Source organism: Eptesicus fuscus, chromosome 2 (genome assembly GCF_027574615.1).
Source record: "Eptesicus fuscus isolate TK198812 chromosome 2, DD_ASM_mEF_20220401, whole genome shotgun sequence".
Lineage (NCBI taxonomy): Eukaryota > Metazoa > Chordata > Mammalia > Chiroptera > Vespertilionidae > Eptesicus > Eptesicus fuscus.
In genome coordinates, this window is record NC_072474.1 from 50,953,114 (window position 1) to 50,970,635 (window position 17,522).

General features: G+C 46.5%; 1 protein-coding gene across 1 annotated transcript in view; it reads left to right on the top strand.

Annotated features, from left to right (window-relative positions):
* The first annotated feature begins 400 nt into the window (after positions 1 to 400).
* Positions 401 to 17,522, top strand: part of STPG2 (sperm tail PG-rich repeat containing 2) — a 167,193-nt gene continuing 150,071 nt past the window's right edge. The window contains exon 1 of the mRNA XM_054727280.1: positions 401 to 524. Within this exon, the coding sequence (XP_054583255.1) occupies positions 416 to 524 (109 nt within the window). The 5' untranslated portion in view covers positions 401 to 415. The remainder of the gene's footprint in view (positions 525 to 17,522) is intronic.

Below are 17,522 nucleotides of genomic sequence, written 5' to 3' on the forward strand. Positions count from 1 at the left end.
AGCTCAGGGTGGGGCAAGTGGGCGGGCTCAGCGCTGTGCGCATGCTCCCTGGACTTCACTGGGGGAGAGCCTTCAGCCTTTCTCCAGGAACTTCCGGGGCGGAGCCAGCGCCGGAAGCACAGGCCTGGAGACCGGTCCTTTAATCTCCTGCCACAGCTGAGGCGAGCCACAGCTTTTAGCTGGTGAACAAGTGATTGTGTGAGATGGCTTAAGTCCGTTCAGCTCCCTTCCACGTTACCTCAGGGCTAGAAATCTCCCCGGGCACGCCTGAACCCCGAGCAGGTGGGGAGACAGCCTTTGCCGGCGGTGCCGCCCGCTCCCCAGACTGTTGAGGGCTTCCTTCCGCTCCACACCCCCTCCAGCCGCCTTGTTTTTATCCCCTTCCGGCCGCCGCCTTCCAAGCCCTCCCGCCACTATGTACGATCGGGCTCCCCGCGTGCTCAGATACGCTGACGGCGGCAGCACTGAGGATCATGTGGGGCCTGGGTCCTACCAGGTGCCTTTCCTGAAGCAGCGGGCCGCAGGTAAGAGGTGAGGAGAAGCAAGCCTCCGGGTGTGCCCGGGAGGTCAACGTCACCCTACCCCTTCCCACGTGTCACAAAACACGAAGCAGGCGGGGAAATACCAGCCCTATTTTACAGGCGGTAACTGGTAAAATCACCTGTCCCTTGTCGCAAGGCCCGCAGGCACGTGGCTAGGCCTTCCGACTCCGCGATGGCTGCCTGCGTCATTCTTTCAGGTGTGCAGGGGAGGGAGGTGTGAGACTGTCCTTCTGACCGCCGGCCGCCTTCTCCCATTGTGACCCTGTCTGCTCCACACGCCTGACCTCCCATTAGCTAGAGAGACATTTATTTACTAAAATGTAACTTTTGCATTTCTGTTTTGCACTATCATTTGAAGATGGTTCCATGTATTTCTTCAGATAGAGATGCCTCTGGTGTGAACACACCCATGTTCTCTTGGAGCATACTTAGTGAGAGTCCCTTTACTCCCCCATTCTGTGCAAAGCAAAGCTATACTCTTGAGAGATGAAGTGGGGATGGATAATTTAAATAATTACTCACTCTCATTTGTTTGCAGTTAGTGAGTTTAGGAGGGATTTTTATTAAATTAAATACTTTCAATTTGCTTTCTGCTTTTCCTAATCTGCTGATTTTGTGGAGTTTAATACCATTCAAATTAAAGTTTTTTTTTCCTTGTTAACCTGCATTTTCCCTATTCCTACACTATGTCTGTATTTTTATTTTATTTTTTTATGTTTGTATTTTTAAACAAATGCCAGGATCCATGGCTCTGTCGATATGACTGATCAGATTAGTATAGTAGGTTAATTTAAGGTTTCTCTGGGTGGAGTACAGATTTGTCAATTGTCCTTGCTTTAATATTGAGTTTTAGTAGTTTTCAGCATCTGTTATCAATATCCTTGGAGCTTACCATGTCTGTCTTTAATGCAGTTGAGTTGTTAAAAACAACAACTCCCTAACAATTTACTAGCTACCAATGATTACACCTATGGTTTTATTTTGGCACAACTGACCACTCTGTTTTTATTTTAAATGTTTTAAAATGGATTTTTAGAGAGGGAGGAAGGGAGAGGGGGAGATGGAAACATCAATCGCTGCCCCTTGCACGCCCCTTACTGGGGATTGAGCCCACAACTCAGGCATGTGCCCTGACAGGGAGTCAAACCGGTGACTTCTTGATTCATGGTTGGCACTCAACCAGTGAGCCACACCAGTTAGGAACAGTGCCTAACACGTGCTGAGTCAGGGAATCATTTTCTATTTCTAACCAACCCTTCATAGTCTTCTTTAAAAGTTTACATTTTTCTAAACACCTTTTAAATGTTTATATACTGTACTTTCTAATCTTTGCTTGTTGCTTTTCTCATGTGTACTTTCTCATTCAAACCCATAGCTTCAACCACTATCCACATTCTGATTCTTCCCGAAAGAAAGTCTTTAGAGATATAGGTGATTTATATCTCTAAGACGAGCTTTCTCCCTATCTTAAGTTCTCCGCATTGCCAATTTCTGTTTTGGACATCTCCACCTGATTGGTTTCTGGCCTCTGAAATTCCAAGTGTCTGAACTCATCATTTTCCCCACCATTACTGGCTCCTTTAAAAAAAATTCCCTACCAGTCATTTATAAAATTTACTAGAGGCCCGGTGCATGAATTTGTGCACGGGGATGGGGGTTGTCCCTCAGCCTGGCCTGCACCCTCTCCAATCCGGGACCCCTTGGGGGATGTCCGACTGCCTGTTTAGACATCCCTCTTGCAATCCAGGACCACTGGCTCCTAACCACTCACCTGTCTGCCTGCCTAATGCCCCCAACAGCACTCCTCTGCTGGCCTGGTTGCCCCCAACGGCCCTCCCCTGCCAGCCTGATCACCCCTAACCCCCTGCCAGCCTCATCTCACCCCTAACTACTCTCCCCTGCCGGCCTGATCACCCCTGACTGCCTCTGCCTTGGCCCCCACCACATGGCTTTGTCCGGAAGGAAGTCAGACGTCCAGCAGATGGCCGGTCAACCCAGTCTAATTAGCATTTTACCCTTTTATTAGTATAGATGCTTTAGAATTATTCCAGACTCCTTTTTCTTCTCTGACTGACCATTCCAAAGACCTATTGATTCTATCTTCTTATTATCTCTCAAATTACTCCCCTTTCTTCATTTAACTATCCTTGTTTTAGTTCAGGTATCATTATTTCTTTTCTGAAATAAACCCATAAGACATTACTGATTTCTCTCTACTTTAGTCTCCAATCCAACTTCTGTCTTATGGCTCACATGATCATTATAGTTATGTTATTTGTTTTTAAAACTAAGATTAAAATCTGAATTCCTTAATGTGGTATATAAGAGTCTTCATGATATGATTCCTGATCTGCTCTCCTGCTTTACTGATTTTTCCAGGCACACCTCCACCAAGACTTAACCTACATGTCAGCAGTTCCAACTTTGCATTTTCTGGAAGTTCATGCTTAATCACCTCCATGACTTTGTACCTCCTGATACCTTTGCCTGGTATGCTCTCTCTTCCTTCCTCACCTGGCTAATTCCTACTTACTCTTTGAGACTCAGGTAAAGTGAGGTTATTTTCTGCCTCTACTCTTTCTTAAGTCTTTCTTCTTTGACTCCTTATTGACCTTTGATAGCACTTTGATACTATCTTGCAATTATCTGTTAATCTGGTTTCTGCACAAAAATGTCAGTTTCTTGAGGGCAATACCAGGGTTTTTACTCTGTTATTCTCAGGTTTTAGCTCAAAACAAGTGCTTAATTAACAAACCCTACAGTAATTCTTGAAATAAAATAAAAAAATTAGTGAGTGACACATAGCAGTATAAAAACTCATATAATATGACCTTTGTGAACTCTATATAGAGAGCAGTAAATAGGATGTTGCAAGGCCCTTCTTATACTGTTTTATAGAATTGCACCTTGTTGATATATGAAGGAAACTAGAGAATTCCATGCTTGACAACTTTTAGCAGCTGCATCCTATAGATCCTGTTCAGCAATACTTACTGATGACATGCTGATAATTTATAGGAGGTACAGGTGTCTCTGGTCATTTCTATACTTTAAGTCCCTGGCAAGATAATTTAAAAGAACTATAATTTCTTTCCTAGGTATATTTTGCTTTACCCTTCTTTTTTTTTTTTAATATATTTTATTGATTTTTTTATAGAGAGGAAGAGAGAGGGATAGAGAGTTAGAAACATCGATCAGCTGCCTCTTGCACAACCCCCACTAGGGATGTGCCCGCAACCAAGGTACATGCCCTTGACCGGAATCGAACCTGGGACCTTTTAGTCCGCAGGATGATGCTCTATCCACTGAGCCAAACCGGTTTTGGCTTTCTTTACCCTTCTTTAACATCAGTAATACATTGGGCTATGTAGCGGCATATACAGATATTTCAATTAAAGGTCAGGTAGTATATAGTCAGCAATCTTCTATAATAATAAAAGCGTAATATGCTAGTTAGACTGAACGTCCTTTTGGATGACCTTCCGGATGAAGCCGGGACTGCGAGGGCTGAGGCAAGCTGCCACAGCTGCGAGGGAAGCCGGTGCTGGCAGCTGGGGGAAGGAATTTCGTGCATCAGGCCTCTAGTATATATATTTAAAAGGGTAAGTGTCTGTTTGATCTGTTGCTATGACATGCACTGACCACCAGGGGGCAGACACTCAATGCAGGAGCTGCCTCCTGGTAGTCAGTGCACTCCCACAGGGGGAGCGCTGCTCAGCCAGAAGCTGGGCTCACGGCTGGCAAGTGCAGTAGCGGTGGCAGGAGCCTCTCCTGCCTCTGCTGCAGGAGGGTGGTAAGGAGCGAGGGGTCCCAGACTGTGAGAGGGTGCAGGCTGGGCTGAGGGACCCCCCCACCCCCCAGTGCATGAAATTTTGTGCACTGGGCCTCTAGTTTTAAAATAAATGGCATCACGGACCTGGTGCTGACAAACTAACACTTGGCTTCCCCCAAGTGGGATACAGGCCTCTCCACCACCCTAGAGCGACACCCCACCAAATCGCAGCCAATGCTGCTAAGACCCCATGGCACAAAATGCGGCCCACAGCCCAGCCCAGCCCAGAAATGGTCACTGTGGGTGCTGGATAATGACGTCACATAGCAATGCCCGGCTTCCTCTCCCTAGCGACTAGCCTCCTGGGAGTTTCTTCAGCCCAGGAACACGACTTGCTTTATAGCAGGTGGAAACATTTTATACTTTAACCAAATGTCTGTGAAGCATTTTCCCATGCCTCATCTCATTTGATCCTCACAGAAGTCCTGGAGTAGGTTGATAGGAGACTCAATAGAATCCTATTTTCTTTTCATTAGCTGGAAAACGGAGATTTAAAAAGTTTAGAAACTTGACCCGATTGAAAAGAAGTAAGAAATGTCGGAAAAAAAAAAAAAAAAGAGAAAAAAAGAAAGAAGAAATGTTGGCACTTGAAATGACTTCAGGTTTTCTCACTGCACAGAATATAGTCAAACGCTGCTACAGTTAAATATTTTACCCTTTTTTCCTCCTTGCATGATCTACAATAATAATCTGCTTCGTGTTGCTATTTACTGCTGTGTTGCTGACAATTACCTGAAAGAGAAGTTGGGGTGCTTCACTGGGCTGGAAAAAGTTTAGCTAAATCAGAAAGCAGGTCTAATTAAGCAAGTTTATTCTATATTTATAAAAGGCTAAGTTGACTGGCGCATGCACGTTACATATAAAGCTCTCACTGGCGCAAATCGCACACATGTGTTTCGATCTGTCATCGTCAATTGTGAATTTGGTTGACACTTCTATTATAAAGAAAGGGTGAATAGCAATATTAAAATATTTCTTCTAATTAATTTCCTTTCAATGTGCATGAATCCATGCACCAGTATTAGTAATAACTATGTATGGTGCCAGGTGGGTACAGGAAATATCAGGGGGAACACTTTGTAAAGTATATGAGTATCTAACCATTATACTGTACACCTTAAGCTAATCTTATATAATAAAAGCCCAGCAACTGAACAGTTGAACGACCAGAACCACCAGTCAACCAGCCGGTAACTATGAAGCGCACTGACCCAGACCTTGCTGCCTGTGTCCTGACAGCCCAGAATCTGGTTTACCTGACAGGAGGGAGGTGGGAGCCCGATTCCTCACAGAATCGGCCATTGGTTAGCTTGCTGCTGAGGCCAGCCTTCCACAGTCCCTCCCCACGGCAGTTCCTCCCCTTCCCGATTGGCCCTGATCACCAGCTAGGCCGAGAGACCCCACCCAAGCACGAATTCATGCACCAGGCTTCTAGTACAAAATAATATTAAATGTAAACTGCAATTTAATAAAGGGACAGTTAGATTTTATAGAGTATGATATATGAAGAGCAGATGTAGGGACTTTATATAACTTGTTACCTTGAATTACACAAGAGGAGAAGACCTTAGAGCAGTGATTTTCAACCGGTGTGCCACAAGAATTTTTAAAACATGCAATACCTTACTATTTAGTCATGGGCACTGACTTCTCCCTTAGATTGTCAAGGTAAAAAACGTGACAACTGCTGTCACCACAATAGCTGCCCTATTTGAGAGACTTAAAATTATAATTATACGCTTTTTCTTGTCAGATTAGCAAAAATATATTTTTTGGTGTGTGTAGAATTTTAGTAATTAGTTTATATGTGCCATGAGCTGAAAAAGGCTGAAAATTGCTGCTTTAGAGACTTAGATCTTCAAAAGAAAGAAGCAAATACTCTTTGTTTTTAGCATTTCTCTTTCCTAATTACCACTCTCTTTTTACTGTGGTTGTCAATCCTGCAATGTATTGTAAGATTTTCCTCAGGAAATTCTTTCCACCCTAATTTTCAAACTTTATTGCCTTGGCTTTTGGCCATTTGGTCAGGGAGACTTTTCTAGATTTGCAGCCTGAAAGGGAGAGGATTTAGCTGTTCTGATTTCAGGAGTAGGAGAGAGAATGGATATTCCAATGCCAGAGTAATGAGAGCTATTTATGATTTTCTTACAATTATCTGAGAAGCAAGCTTATCTTATCTCATCAAAGCAAAATTTCCCAAGAGACAACCAGGCTGGTAAAATATACTAAAAATATAATCCCTTTAATAATCTCACTGCTCCTGGTATTATTGTGCTAAGGAGTATTTAATTGGTTTTTGAGATTGATTTACATAATAAATGGCACCTCACATTAGCTGTATATTAGTTATCTGTATTGGTTCTATATTAGTTATCTAAACTGGGTGACATCAGCCCCTAAATATATTCTTTCCCATTTTTTTTCTTTGATTGGAGAGCAGTTAGCTTTATTTGCCACAGAAGCATGAGCTGTCTGTGGTCTTGTACTTATGCCCATGTGCTTATGCCAACAATAATGATTTTATTTTATTAGCCAATCAGAATTTAGGGAGATCATCTCAGGAAGTATAGTCTATCTTTATTAAGTTTAAATAAACAATATTAATGTGATTGCTCAATATCAGTGATTTTCAACCTGTGCTGCAAGAATTTTTAAAACATGCTATATCTGACTATTTAGTCAGGGGCACTGACCTCTTCTCCTTTAGATTGTCAAATAAAAAAATGGCAACAGCCAACACAATAGCCATCCAGTGAATGAATCAAAATTATACCTATTTTTGTCAGATCTGCAAAAATATATACATATATTTCTTGGTGTGCTGCATAATTTTAGTAATTACTTCATGTTGCCATGAGATGAAAAAGGTTGAAAATTGCTGCTCTTTATACTTAAAGATCTACTTTTATGTTGAGAATACTCTTTGTTTTTGTTTTGTGGTTATAGTTGTGGGGATGGAACTTTTAATCACATGCTGCCCACCTTCTTTCTTAGAATGGACTGATTTTATTGCTTCATGCCAGTTTGATTTATCTCCTGCTGTTGGCACCTCAAACTCAATATATCCCAAACTAAATTTATTTCTTTTGAAATCTTTTCCTCTTCTATATTCTTAATTTCTTCCTACCTGACAGTTTATCATTTGTAGTTTGCACTTTACATGCCAATAGATCCATATGCCCCAAATAAAACTTGTCTTACCCTTCACCAACTCTAATTCCCCAGAACTCTCACCTCCTAAATTTTATACCATAATTATTAGCAGCACTGTTTATAGTGTAATTATTTGCTTATTTGTCTGGCTTTCCCACTATTTGAGGCCAGGGTTTTAGCTTATTCATTATTGTACCCTCACTGCCTCTCTTTGACATATAATAAAGTATTCAGTATTGTTGAATAAATGATTAAAGGTGTAATTTAGAATAGCACCTATTAATTCAATATTTATTGTTTAATATGCAGGGCTCTATGATAGGATGACCAATCATCTTGGTTTATCTAGACATGTCCTGGTTTTAGCCCTAAAAGCCCTGTTTCCTGGGTAAACTAGGACAGTGTGTCACCCTAACTGTAAGCATTAGGTATAATCCACATATATAAAAAGTCAGGGGCTGTTATGACCGAAACCAACGGATGGACGACCGAACACAGGCTGCGTGGGGCGACCAGGCCAGCGGGCGGGGGGGTCAGTTGGGGGCGACCAGGTCGGCAGGGGGGGCAGTTAGGGGTGACAAGGCTGGCAGAAGGGGGCAGTTGGGGGTGACTAGGCTGGCAGAGGGGGGAAGTTGGGGGTGACTAGGTTGGCAGGGGTGGTAGTAAGGGGCGACCAGGCCGGCGGGGGTCGGCCTAAACTGGCAGTCAGACATCCCCTGAGGTTTCCCGGATTGGAGAGGATGCAGGCTGGGCTGAGGGGACCCCACCATGCACAAATTTCATGCATCAGGCCTCTAGTCTATATATATATATATAAAAGCCAACCGTCCAGAACAACTGGAATGACTAGAACGACTAGTCACCATGATGTGCACTGTGGCTTGCCAACCAGCCAGATCGGGGGGCTGGCCAACCTCCCATGGCCCCTCCCCCCCACTGGCCTTGCCCGATTGGCACCCATTGGGGCAGTCCAGTAGGACCCCACCCGTGCACGAATTTGTGCACTGGGCCTCTAGTGCCATGAATAAAACAGAAAAGTCCCCTGGGTCCGGGTGAGGCCACGCGCCCCTGGGTCTGGGTGTAGCTGAATCCCGGGTCCAGGTGAGGCCGTGCGCCTCTGGATCCGGGTGAGGTTGGGTCCCAGGTCGGGGCGAGGCCACGCGCCCCTGGACCGGGTGAGGCCACGCACACCTGGGTCCGGGTGAGGCCCCTCGCCCCGGGGCCGGGGTGATGCTGGGTCCCAGGTCCGGGTGAGGCCACACGCCCCTGAGTCCGGGCAAGACCAAACCAGAGGGAGTTGGACCTGCATTACCACCATTTGTCCACCATCCAGAGCTGAAAAGTCAGTGCCGACATGTACACATAAGGAACTGGTGGACATTGAAATTTGGTCTCAAAAGAACTGTTGGTCCAGAAAGAAACTTAATACAGACTGATTCATTTGCCTGTCAGCATAACTATTATTGCTCATCTCACATTCGGTTCTTATAAGTATATTTCTAGTAACACATGATCTCACTCATCTAGGGGAAATGATGAACAACATAGACTGATGAACAAGAACAGACCCAGAAACAAGGAGGCATCGATCGGACTGTCGGGCCTCAGAGGGAGGGTAGGGGAAGGTGGGGGGAGGGGGGAGAGATCAACCAAAGGACTTGTGTGTATGCATACAAGCCTAACCAATGGTTAAGGACAACAGGGGGGTGGGGGCATCTGTGGGGAGGGGTAGGGGATGGGAATGGGGGGATGAGGACAAATATGTGACTCCTTAATCAATAAAGAAATTAAAACAACAACAACAACAACAAAAAACAACAGAAAAGTCCCTTCTCTCATGGAGATCATCAGTATAAACATTTTAATTTTCTTGTGGCTTTATTTGAACTCAATGTTTCATATAAACTGTTAGCCTATTGATGCAAGATTCTAAATAATTACCTTTGGAAAACTTAAATGAAGATTTGATGAGTCTTGAATTCATGGGGCTGTTGTGCATTTTGTTTTTGCATTTTTATATAAATTTCTGTAATTTGCATTTAATTTTACATTTGTCTAGGTAAATTCAGTTAGAATCTCTGCATGCTCGGATAGCAGCAGCCTCAGAACTAGCATGAGCTTAGCTTTCTTATATTAGTTCTCACATATTAGTTCACATTAACTTAGTGTCTATATGAACTTAAATTAGAAGAAATATACATTTAATTGTGAGAAATACTTATGAAGAAAATCATATAAAATATAAATTTATGGCTTAAAAGGTGAATCTCAAATAATATAACATTGCCAAAATTTCCTTTTTAATCATAATCCTTTTCCTTTCCCCTGTAGGTAAGCACTATTCTGATTTTTATGGCTATCACTTTCTTGCTTTTCTTTAGAGATTACTAAATTCTCTTGATGAAGTGATCCCTTTATCATAATGAAATGTCTCTTACCCCTGCTTTTCCATGATTTTAATATAGTCAAAACAGTTTTCATGGATTCACGGATGCATGGCAGATTTTTCTCATCCTTTTCTTTGAACCTATGTCTTTATGTTTTAAGAGGGTCTCCTGTAGACAGCATAAAATGGGGGCCTTGCTTTTTTCATTCAGTCTGATAATCTCTATCTTTTAATTGAGGTGTTTGGAATTCTTCTACTTAATTATCAATATTTTTACATTTAAATTTACTCTCTTGCTATTTGTTTTCTATTCATCTCATCTATTCTTTGTTACTTTTTTCTTCTTTCTCAACCTTCATTGAATGAGTTGAGTTTTGTGTTTGTTTTTTTTAATGATTCTGTGTTGTTGTTGTTGTTGTTTTTTGTTTTTTGGTTAGTTCTCACCAGAAGATATTTTTTCTATTGATTTTTTAAAAATTAAATTTATTGGGGTGACATTTATCAGCATGATCATATAGGTTTCAGGTGTGGGTTTCTATGTTACAAGATCTATATACCATCTATTTTTAGGAAGAGTGGAAGGGAGAGAGGGAGGGGGAGAGAGTGAGAAACATTGATGTGAGAGTGACACATTAATTGCTTACTTCCCACCCCCACCCCAAGCCTGCAACCCAGGTACATGCCCTTGGCCAGGATTCAAACCTTAGGTGCACGTGCTCTAACCATTGGGTAACACTGGCCAGGGCTAAATGTTTCTGTTTTTGTCTCCACTATTGTTTTACCAGCTGTAATTCTTTGTTTTATTTTTTTAGTGGTTGCTCTAGGGTTTATAATGTCTCTTATCACAATCTACCTTCAAAAATACTGTACCACTTCACATATTATTAACTTTTTTATTAACTCAAAAAATTTTGTTGTTAATTCTATCCAGTGGCACTTTACATTTTAGAAGTTTGATTTGAGTTTTTTAATGTATCTTCCTTTTATCTTTTCATCATGTTCATCTTTCTTCTACCTTGTTGAACATATGAAGAATATTTATGATACTTTAATGCAGTGGTTCTCAACCTTTTTAATGTCGCGATCCTTTAATACAGTTCCTCATGTTGTGGTGACCCCCAACCATAAAATTATTTTCGTTGCTACTTCATAACTGTAATTTTGCTACTGTTAATGAATCGTAATGTAAATATCTGTGTTTTCTGATGGTCTTAGGCTCTAGAGCAGCGGTTCTCAACCTGTGGGTCGCAACTCACAGGTTGAGAACCGCTAGCAGGGTCGCCTAAGACCATCGGAAAACACAGATATTTACATTACGATTCATAACAGTAGCAAAATTACAGTTATGAAGTAGCAACGAAAATAATTTTATGGTTGGGGGTCACCACAACATGAGGAACTGTATTAAAGGATCGCGACATTAAAAAGGTTGAGAACCACTGCTTTAATGTATGTGCTAACTCCATCTTCTCATTTCTAGATCTGTTTCTTTTCATTGACTCTTTTCCTGTTTATATGACTTATTTTCCTCCCACTTAAAAGAAGACTTTTTGGTAGTTTGCACTATTGACTTTATATAATCTATAGCTTAATTTATATGTGCTATCTGTGTGTCTTGAATGAAACCTGTGTATTGTTGTCTAGTTTCTTACCCTGAGTTGGAATATTTCTCTGATGTCCTGTGTTTCTCAGCTCTACTGAACAACCCTTGCCTTTTCAAAATGAACATTGGCTTCCTTATAAGGATTTCTGTTCTTGTGGTCTTTGTTACTATCCAAGTGTTTTTTTCTCTTTGCTTTGGGACAGTCAATTCAAACCATCAAAGTTTTAACATCATCCATGAAGCTTTTCCTAATCATCTAAGCATGGTTGAAAAGTTCCCCTCTTTTGAGCTTCTAAGCATTTTGGCACTTGATATATTTTTCTTTATTTAAAATTATTTTAGTTCTTTTCTTTCTTTTTTTTTTTTTAAATTTCTTTATTGATTAAGGTGTCACATATTTGTCCTCATCCCCCCATTCCCATCCCACCCCTCTCCCCACGCATGCCCCAATCCCCTGTTGAACTTAACCGTTGGATAGGCTTATATGCATGCATACAGGTCCTTTGGTTGAACTCTCCCCCTCCCCCCACCCTCTCCCTACCCTCCCCTATCCTCCCTCTGAGGCCCGATAGTCCGATCGATGCCTCCTTGCTTCTGGTTCTGTTCTTGTTCCTCAGTCTATGTTGTTCATCATTTCCCCTAGATGAGCGAGATCATATGTCACTAGATATATACTAATAAGAACTGAATGTGAGACGAGCAATAATAGTTATGCTGACAGGCAAATGAATCAATCTGTAGCGAGCTTCCCCCTGGACCAACAGTTCTTTTGAGACCCAATTTCTATGTCCAGTAGTTCCTTATGTGTACATGTCAGCACTGACCCCTCAGCTCTGAATGGTGGACAAATGGTGGTAATGGAGGTCCGACTCCCTCTGGTTTGGTCTCGGCCGAACCCAGGGGCACGGCGTCACCCGGACTAAGGGGCACGTGGCCTCACCCATACCCAAGGGGCGCGTGGTCTCACCCGGGCCTGGGACCCCGCCTCACCCGGATGGATCCAGGGGCGCACGGCCTCACCCGGACCCAGGATCTGGCTTCACCCGTACCCAGGGACGCTTGGCCTCTCCCAGACCCAGGGGCACGTGGCCTCACCGGGGCCTAGGTGCACGAGGCCTCATCCGGATCCAGGGACACATGGTCGCACCCGGACCCAGGGACGCTTGGCCTCTCCCAGACCCAGGGCCACTTGGGCTCACCCGGGCCTAGGTGTACGAGGCCTCACCCGGATCCAGGGACACATGGTCTCACCCGGACCCAGGGACGCTTGGCCTCTCCCAGACCCAGGGCCACTTGGGCTCACCCGGGCCTAGGTGCACGCGGCCTCACCCGGATCCAGGGACACATGGTCTCACCCGGACCCAGGGATGCTTGGCCTCTCCCAGACCCAGGGCCACTTGGGCTCACCCGGGCCTAGGTGCACGAGGCCTCACCCGGATCCAGGGACACATGGTCTCACCCGGACCGAGGGACGCTTGGCCTCTCCCAGACCCAGGGCCACTTGGGCTCACCTGGGCCTAGGTGCACGAGGCCCCACCCGGATCCTGGGACACATGGTCTCACCCGGACCCAGGGACGCTTGGCCTCTCCCAGACCCAGGGGCATGTGGCCTCACCCGGGCCTAGGTGCACGAGGCCTCACCCGGATCCAGGGACACATGGTCGCACCCGGACCCAGGGACGCTTGGCCTCTTCCAGACCCAGGGCCACTTGGGCTCACCCGGGCCTAGGTGCACGAGGCCTCACCCGGATCCAGGGACGCATGGTCTCACCCGGACCCAGGGACGCTTGGCCTCTCCCAGACCCAGGGGCATGTGGCCTCACCCGGGCCTAGGTGCACGAGGCCTCATCCGGCTCCAGGGACACATGGTTGCACCCGGAACCAGGGACGCTTGGCCTCTCCCAGACCCAGGGGCACTTGGGCTCACCCGGGTCTAGGTGCACGCGGCCTCACCCGGATCCACGGACACATGGTTGCACCCGGACCCAGGGACGCTTGGCCTCTCAGACCCCGGGGCACGTGACCTCACCCATGCCTAGGTGCACGAGGTCTCACCTTGATCCAGGGACACATGGTCTCACCCGGACCCAGGGACGCCTGGCCTCCCCCAGACCCAGGGGCACGTGGCCTCACCCGGGCCTAGGTGCACGAGGCCTCACCCGGATCCAGGGACACACGGTCTCACCCGGACCCAGGGACGCCTGGCCTCCCCCAGACCCAGGGGCACGTGGCCTCACCCGGGCCTAGGCGCACGAGGCCTCACCCGGATCCAGGGACACACGGTCTCACCCGGACCCAGGGACGCCTGGCCTCCCCCAGACCCAGGGGCATGCGGCCCCACCCGGGCCTAGGTGCACGAGGCCCCACCCGGATCCACGGACACATGGTCTCGCCCGGACCTAGGGGTGCGTGGCCTCTCTCAGACCCAGGGGCACGTGGCCTCACCTGGACCTAGGTGCACGAAGCCACCCGGACCCAGGGGCGCGTTACCTCTCTCAGACCCCTGGTCGCGTGGTCTCACCTGGATCCAGGGGCCCACGGCCTCACCCGGACCCAGGGTTCAGATTCGCCCGGACCCAGGGGCACATGGCCTCACCCGAACCCGGAATCCAGCTTCACCTGGACCCAGGGGCGTGTGGCCTCACCCAAACCCAGGGGCGTGAGGCCTCACCTAGACCCAGAGGCGTGTGACCACATCTGAGCCCAGAGGCTCGCAGGCTCGCCTGGACTCGGGTCTCAGCGGGGTTTCGTCTTCTTGATCCCAATTCCTGTTGGTCAATTCCCTCTCAGCAATTCCTTCGGTCATTTTCTCAGAGCTCCAGGGCGGCTGCCGCAGAACTCGTTGAGCGGCGGGCTCGGCAAGGCTCCGGTGTGCCCGGTGCCCGGCGGTGGGCTGGTCCGGTGTCGCTGCGTCGGCCCTTGGGTCTGCAACGGTGGCCAGTCGCTGAGCGTGCGCACCTGGCCACTTCGGGGCATTGAGATTCTTGAAGGACTCGGAGGTCAGCAACCACGGAGTCTCCCACCCCATGTCTCCCAGGGGCTCGTCTGTTCGTGCTCGGCAGCGAGTGGAGCCGTCCCCTCAGCCGGAGACCGCCGGGGGAACTGCGCCGAGCACGTTCCAGGCCACCATTGTGTCGCCTGAGCCATAGTTCTTAACGTGTGGACTTTGGGTCACCGGCATCAGCATCATCCTGCGTACCCCTCTCTTTTATTCTAGTTGTAGAGCATCTGCTCAGCCAGCCCCCCGGTCTTTCTGGCTGGTGTCTGCTCTGCTCTCCCGTCGTAGTCTCAATATTGTTGTGGTAGGCAACGATCAGGCTGCCGCCCTATGTCTCCATCTTGGTCCTCCTTTGTACAGTTAAGTCTTGATTGTTGTTGGTGTCACTGGGAGGAATTGTCCTCCAGGCCAATTGGCCGTGAGGACCCTCTTTGTCCATATAGGAAGAGTTGCTGTGCAGGAGACATGTTTGTGGGCCGGGTCTTGATGCAGCAATGCCTTGGCGCTCACTGAGTCTGCCTCTAGAATGCCTCCCTTATGCAAGTGATTGAAATCTGGTGTCATCTCCCACCAACCACTAGATGCCCTCATTTCTGGGTCTCCAATGCAGTGTGGGTCAGCCACTACCTGAGGCACTCAGCAGGAAAAAGCTTCTGCTCAGCTTGGCTGGGGCGGAGCTACAGGGTGGAGCCTACAACCTTGGCTTCCTGTCAGCCCCGCCCTATGAGGCTCCTGTGTCTGTGTCCCTCTGTATTCCTTGCAAACACCTCTGAGAGAAACGCGCCCTGGAATTTCGCCCACTGCCTAACAGTCCAGTCCATCCCCTAATGAATCTGGACTCCCAGATTCTCGCCTGGAACTGGGTTTCAGTGCAGTTGGAACTGGGTCTCAGCGCAGTCTGGCGTCCCTGTCTCCTTCCCAGCAGGGCCACCCAGTGGCGCAGGCAAAAGTCCGTCCTCTGCGCACCTTCCAGTGCGCGCGTCTGGGGCCGCCGCTTCTCTGTGCCTCCGCCACCACAGCCCAAATTCATTCCCCCAGCGTGCGCCTGGCTTCCCAGGGTTTCGCCCGGAACTGGGGTTCAGTGCAGTCGGAACTGGGGTTCAGCACGGTCCTGAGCTTATGTCTCCTTCCCGCTAGGGCAGTTCAGTGGCGCAGGCAACAGTCCGTCCTTTGCGCCCCTTCCCGTGCGCGCCTCTGGAGCTCTGCCTTCCCCCGCTCCTCTGTGCCTGCGCCCCACAGCCCAGATTCATTCCCCCAGCCTGCGCCTGGCTTCCCAGGGTTTCGCCCGGAACTGGCGCTCAGTGCAGTCGGAGCCGGCGCTTAGCGCACTCCGAAGCCTTTATCTCTTTCCTGCCAGTGAACGTAGGCCAGGCCGTCAGCCGCCCCCTCCTCTCCGGCTCCATCCTCCCCGCAGGCGCGCGCGCTCATGTCTCCGCCAGTTTCTCCATACCTCAGGCTTTTACGGCTCCCCCGATTGTCCCCGTGGCCCTCTCCTTCCCCCAAGCTGTGGGCATTTCAGTCCGCCAGCTCTCCTGTGGTTCTGGACGATGTCCGTTCTGACCTCTAGTTGTGCCTTTGAAATTGTTGTGCCCGGCTGCAGGTTAGGTGTTTCACCTATGCCGCCATCTTGGTTTCTCCTAGTTCTTTTCTTAATCTTTGATAGACTATTGCTTTTTAAGGGTAAGGTCTATATTTTACTCCTTTTATGTTGTAATACCTAACACAAATAAATAATATTTTATTTCAGTCACATTTTGATACACATGGGCCTCAAAAGAAACATTATTTCTAGTTTTAAAATGAATACCTTTTATTATTAGTCTGAGTTAGTGAGATTTTAAACTATTCTAATTATCACCATAAAAAATTTTATACTATCCTTCAATTTCTGTTAGTGTACAAGATTCTTACCAGTTTTGAGTCCTCACTTTCATTCTTTTATTACCTGTTGACTATAGCTGCTCTTTCCCTTCCCCTCCCCTCCCCTCCCCCACTCTCTCCCCTTCCCTCCCCACCCCTTCCCTTCCCTTTCCTTCCCTCCCCTCCCCTTATTTTAGTTCTTTTCTTAATCTTTGATAGACTATTGCTTTTTAAGGGTAAGGTCCCCTCCCCTCCAGCCCCCCCTCCCCTCCCCTCCCCTCTCCTCTCCAGTTAATCCTCACCAAACAATATTTTTCCTTTTTTTTTTTTTTTTTTTTAGAGAGAGTGGGAGGCAAGGGGAGAGACAGAGAGAGAAACATCCACATGAGATAAACACATTGCTTGGTTGCCTCCCACATGTGCCCGGGACCAGGAATTGAGCCCACAGCTGAGGGAAGTGCTCCTGATCGGAATCCAACCTGGGACCCTTCAGACTTAGCCTGATGCTCTATCCACTGAGCCAAACTGGCTAGGGCTCCCATCTCTTCTTTAATATCTATGTTGCTTTAACTATACTAATTTTCTTGAAATATTTTATCAGTCTTTTAGCAGGCTAAGTCTGTCTACTGTCTATCTACTAAGTTTGTCTAAGTTTATGATTGCTTTTACAGTGAAATTTGTAACTTTTATTTATAAAACTTGGGGTGAGGCAATCCAACTATAGATCAAAGCAAGGGGACATTATTAATTACTTGTTATAAACTCACTTTAAGTTATTTCTACTTAGGCTGTCTCTATAAATTTATATATGTTATTCTCTTCAAATAATAGATGCTGTTCCAAAATACAAAACAGTGGTCTTTGGAGGATGAAAATACTTTATCAGCTAAATATAACTGCCATTTTTATCCCAACCAAATATGCTTAGAAGGAAACAGACTTTGGTTTTTTATTTTCTTTAGGTATTTTTTCTGTTGTTTAGCAAATCCAGGTTCTTATATTTAATATATATATTAACACAAATTCTGCTTTTTACATTAGAATCTTTAAAATGCAACAACTTCTGTAGCTAGCTGTTAGTTCTGATAGTATAGTATCAACAGTTGTAGTAAGTGATTTTTATGCATTTTGAGTGCTTTTTCTCTGAA